The sequence below is a fragment of the Cimex lectularius genome, unplaced genomic scaffold (genome assembly GCF_000648675.2).
Source record: "Cimex lectularius strain Harlan isolate CLEC.00 unplaced genomic scaffold, Clec_2.1 scaffold72, whole genome shotgun sequence".
In the NCBI taxonomy this organism is placed as follows: Eukaryota; Metazoa; Arthropoda; class Insecta; order Hemiptera; family Cimicidae; genus Cimex; species Cimex lectularius.
Window position 1 is genome coordinate 1152403 of NW_019392678.1, and position 4669 is coordinate 1157071.

General features: G+C 31.8%; 1 protein-coding gene across 1 annotated transcript; it reads right to left on the minus strand.

Moving 5' to 3' along the window:
- Positions 1 to 842: 842 nt before the first annotated feature.
- On the minus strand, positions 843 to 2442 carry LOC112126461. The gene is made up of 4 exons (XM_024225550.1): positions 2269 to 2442; positions 1572 to 1733; positions 1107 to 1265; positions 843 to 1018 (listed from the first exon to the last, which is right to left on the minus strand). The coding sequence occupies exons 1-4, from the start codon at positions 2440 to 2442 to the stop codon at positions 851 to 853; spliced, it is 663 nt and encodes a 220-aa protein (XP_024081318.1). The 3' UTR covers positions 843 to 850.
- Between the last annotated feature and the right edge of the window lie 2227 nt (positions 2443 to 4669).

Here is a 4669-nt window from a genome sequence, read left to right on the forward strand (position 1 = left end):
CCATCGTTAAAAACCCGGCCTCACGGGATACGAAGGATCGGACCATCGAAGCGTATAGCACAACTTCTTACCGGACATGGCTCATGTCGGGCATTCCTCCACCGTATAGGAATTGTAGGCGATTTGAACTCTCCAACACGCTCTTGCGACTTACTTTCGACCCAGAGCTTTGTACATATACTGTCGAAGCTGCAGGTTTTACGAGAGAGAAAGGGCTCAGGTGATGCGGCACGTGGTCCTACAACGGAGATACATGGGGCCAGCCTATACCACTCTGGCAGAAGAGGGACACATTTTCGAGCTTTTAAAGTATTTGAAGAAATTAAAAATTAAAGAATTTTAACTAAGGATTTACCTTTAATGATCTGTAATATATTCTATAGGTTTAATGATTTGTGAAATTATAACCTAAATCTAAAATTATTTGTTAGTGCAATATTATGATCATAAATTTAATTTTAACAGTAATAATAGTTATATAATAACTAACGTGTAATATGTATATGGAACATGCTAGCAAGTAAACGAATTTAAAAAAATCATTAATATATTATATTTATAGTTTTTTATGTCATATTTTCAAAAATATTTATCAATTAATGGTGATCGGCTTTAGGAAATATTTTCATCCAATTGCTGATTTGAAAACAAATTTGATACATGTAAAAATGAAAAAGTGGCTCAAAATTAAATGTATATTTGTCTGGTGTTAAATTAAACCAGGTTTTATTTTCAAATTGGTGTATTATTCTTGAATACATTATATGATTTAATGTGCATGATTTTAAAAATCAAATCGAAAATTTACCAAATATTTTGGTTCAGGTTGTTTTATTAATCTATTTGTTGATTAGCCTTTTTTTTGTATAGAAGCTGGAGCAATTTCCCATTGGGCTCCTAAGCAGCCGAATTTGACTCCTTTGTCCAAAAAGGAAAATCTCCCTTTGTATTTGTTGTTTGGGAGAACTTTTATTTGTAAATCGGGCATGATATAGACATCTTTCGCCTTGTATACACCCTAAAAAAAATTGTATACTTAACAATAATAAAAAAAAACCCACTCTTAAGTAAAAACTCTGATGATGAACTGAATTGGATTTTCGTACTGGTTGTATTGGTAGCTCGCCGAATCCAAATTTTTCAAACAATTGGTCGTAATATTTTGGAAATATGTTTCTCCAAGTTGAAAATGGTTTTCCAAAACGCTTTACAAAGTAATTGTTTATCCATCCACCGTTTCCCCAGTTTGCCACAACGAACTCTAGCTGCAGTAACCAATATGCGTAACTTAAAAAATATCTGATAACATCTGAAAAAATCTATTTGTTTACGGTAATTCGTTAAAATGAGATTTTGTGTGTTCAATTGAGTTAAACTTCTTAACATATTTAATTGACTTGAAATTGGTAAAAATGCAGTACGAAAATAGCCCAAAATTTGTCGTTTAAATTTTTGTCACTTTGAAAAATTTTGTAAGTACTTTTGACTCTAATGAACTGAACTTATTTAATCAAAATAGGTCTATGCAAAATGACAAAAGAAACTTAATTATAAATAAGTTTTAAATTTACTTCATTGTCGTCGTTCATAGTCTTGTTGTACAGGGTAAATGTTCCACTGCAAGCGAACGTCGTTCTATTAATTTTGTTTGTTTTCAAGTCTGTAAATTGCATCTCTCCAGTACCCTCGTCTTCACACTTTTCAATATATTTGAAGTTGAAATCGTACGGCCTCTGGAAAGAAACGTTTCAAATAAATATTTGCTTGACAATGTTAAAAATTACTCACGGCATATTCCCTAGAGAGTCCCTGTTTTGACGGATTGTACGTTGACTTTAGAACAAGTAAAACTAACAGTTTTGATCTCATTTTTCCCCAAGTCGTACAAAAGCTATTATTTTTCAGTTGTAATAGTTGTTTGAAAAATGATTTATATCTCTTCTATTTCTTTCATAGCACACAAACAGAGTGGAAAACCAACTCTAGCTGCAGTAACAAATAAAAATAATTACAGAAAACCAATATAATGACAAACCTTAAAACAATCAATTTGTCTACGGTAGTTGGTTAAAATGAGATTTTCTTTGTCAATTTAGTTAAACATCTTAACAAATTTGATTAATTGATTTGAGATTTGTAAAAATATAGTCCGAAAAACAGACCAAAAATGTTACATAATTTTGTTTGTTTGGCACTATTGAAACTAAAGTGATGGCGTAATATAAAAAGAAAGCCGTAACTTAAATATAAACAAGTTTTAAAACTTACGTCACTGTCGTCGTTGATAGTCCTGTTGTAAATGGTAATTTTCCCACTGTAGACAAATGTTTTCCTATTAATTTTGTTTGTTTTAAAGTTTGAAATTTGTATCGCCCCAGTACCCACGTTTTCACACTTTTCAGTATATTTGAAATTGAAATCGTACGGACCCTGGAACGACATTTTTCAATGTAAATATTTCTTTTATATGTTTCAGTTTAAATAGTTTTTTGAAAAATGATTAATATCTTCTAGTGAACAAACAGACTGGAAATGACAAAACCAATTTGCAGTCCGGGTCAGACCTCATCATCTGATCTTATCTTTTTTTTTGCTCATTTGTAAGTATGTCGGGTTCGAATGATAAACTATTACAATCTTCTTTATTAATAATTTCACTAATTTCGTGGTCCGCTTGACCAATTAATAAATTACAATTAATTAAGGTTTTTAGTTGAGATAAAAAAGTCAATGGCACGAGCGGGATTCGAACCCACGATCTTCGGCTTGATACGCCGCTGCTCTACGACTTGAGCTATCGTGACCTCGATCCACTCGGACACTTCCCATCTCAACCGCACCTTTTGAATTTTCCCTCCTTTTTGCCATTTTTCAAAAGGAATGAACACATAACTTTATACGCTATTTTATTTTTTAATGGTTGTCTATACTGTCTTTTATAGGGGGTATATACAATTAAGTTTGGAAAAAATGTGTAAAAATGAATTGTTCCTGTAAATTTTCCTTTTTACAAATCTTTCTAAGTCTCCAGTAACGGGTTTTTAAACAGTTGAAGAGGAGAAGCTAGTAGAACTCCGAAATTTTGCTTTGTAAAATAATAAATATTTTTATGTCATTTTGTTTTGTGGTTGTGTCCGTCTATTGATTATAATAAAGAATAAGCTTAGAAGAATAAATTTAATAAAACATCTTATTTAAAAAATCACAGTTCAATTATCAATTCAGGGTAATATAATTTGTATTTTTATGAACTACCGGCTTATTTTACGACCCAGTATGTATGAGGTGCTTATAGATTGAAAGAAATTGATCACACATTATTAATTTATCCACGAATGATCTGGATCTCGGTATGGTCTGGATTAAAAACAAAACAAAAACAAATTCAATTATCTGCTAAGCATTCGACCTATATTCAGGACATCATCAGGGTCGAATGCTTGGAAGATAAAAATAAATTGAATTTCTTTTTCACCCAGACCTTACCGAGATCCAGATTACTAGAAAGTAAAAAAGTGGTCCATACATTTAATGTTTTAAACAATATTAATTTATGTTTGCTCGTGTAAACAATAATTATTACTGTGGTTCAATTGAACTAATCTTATCAATCCAAAGCATGTCGATAGAAAGAATCTAATTCCAAATTGAAAGTTTCAACTAGCGTTGAAAAGTGTATTCTGGTGTGAAATTAATTCTGGATCGTGATGTTGGCTTTGAAGGACGTCTGAAGCCTATTAACTACAAATCACACCTCAAACATAGGGTATTAAAAGAGAAAAGATAAGACACAGCAAGGTGATTCCAAACTGCTGCATATCTTTCGGGTTTATAGTTTCGAAGGCCGTTATATCGCCCTCAATCAACAATCGCCATTAAGAATAATGAGGAGTGAAATGTTTATTTTAAGCAAAATATAAGTTTTTCAGTCTTTGAAGCGATGCCCAAAGCGATTTTGATATTGGCCACGTGAACAAAAACGTTATTGGTGAATACATTTTCATTTGTCTATACAGGGTGTTCTGCTACTCTTTGCCAGTAGATTCTATATTCAGAAAGGAACCAAAAAGTTTCTGATTTTGTAAGATTTCCCGACCTTGCTTCAAATAAACAATGATAACTCAAAAACTAAAAGGTTTTGGACAAATCCGTTGATACCATTGAAACCTATGTTAAATTTCCAATAAGATGTGATCAATACTAAACTTGTAAACCAGAAAGATAACAGCTATTTCTCGCCAATTCATAACGCATCATTTCAGAAATAAAAGAGGTGCAGATGCTACATCTGATCATCACTTGCTTCTAGCTAATTTCCAAATGAAAACAGAAGCGGCTTATAAAAAATACAAAAAGAAAGAGAAACGTGAGGAATTGAGGCAAGTAAGTCATTTTGTCTACTATTAAACTGATATTAATCAGCCAGTAAATTGACAATATAAGTTAAACTTGTAGAAATTGAAGTTCATTCGCCAAGAATAAAAATGTATAAAATAAAATAAACAAGGGTAAGTTAAAATGAGTAAGCTTTTTTACGACCAACTAACGGGTATTGGTCTATTCACCTTTTCAAAAGATACTTCGTACTCACAGTATTGGTCTATTGTGCAATTTTTATTATTGCCAAGAGCTATTTTCACTAAGCTTAAGGCTTTATATCAGGTCCCAA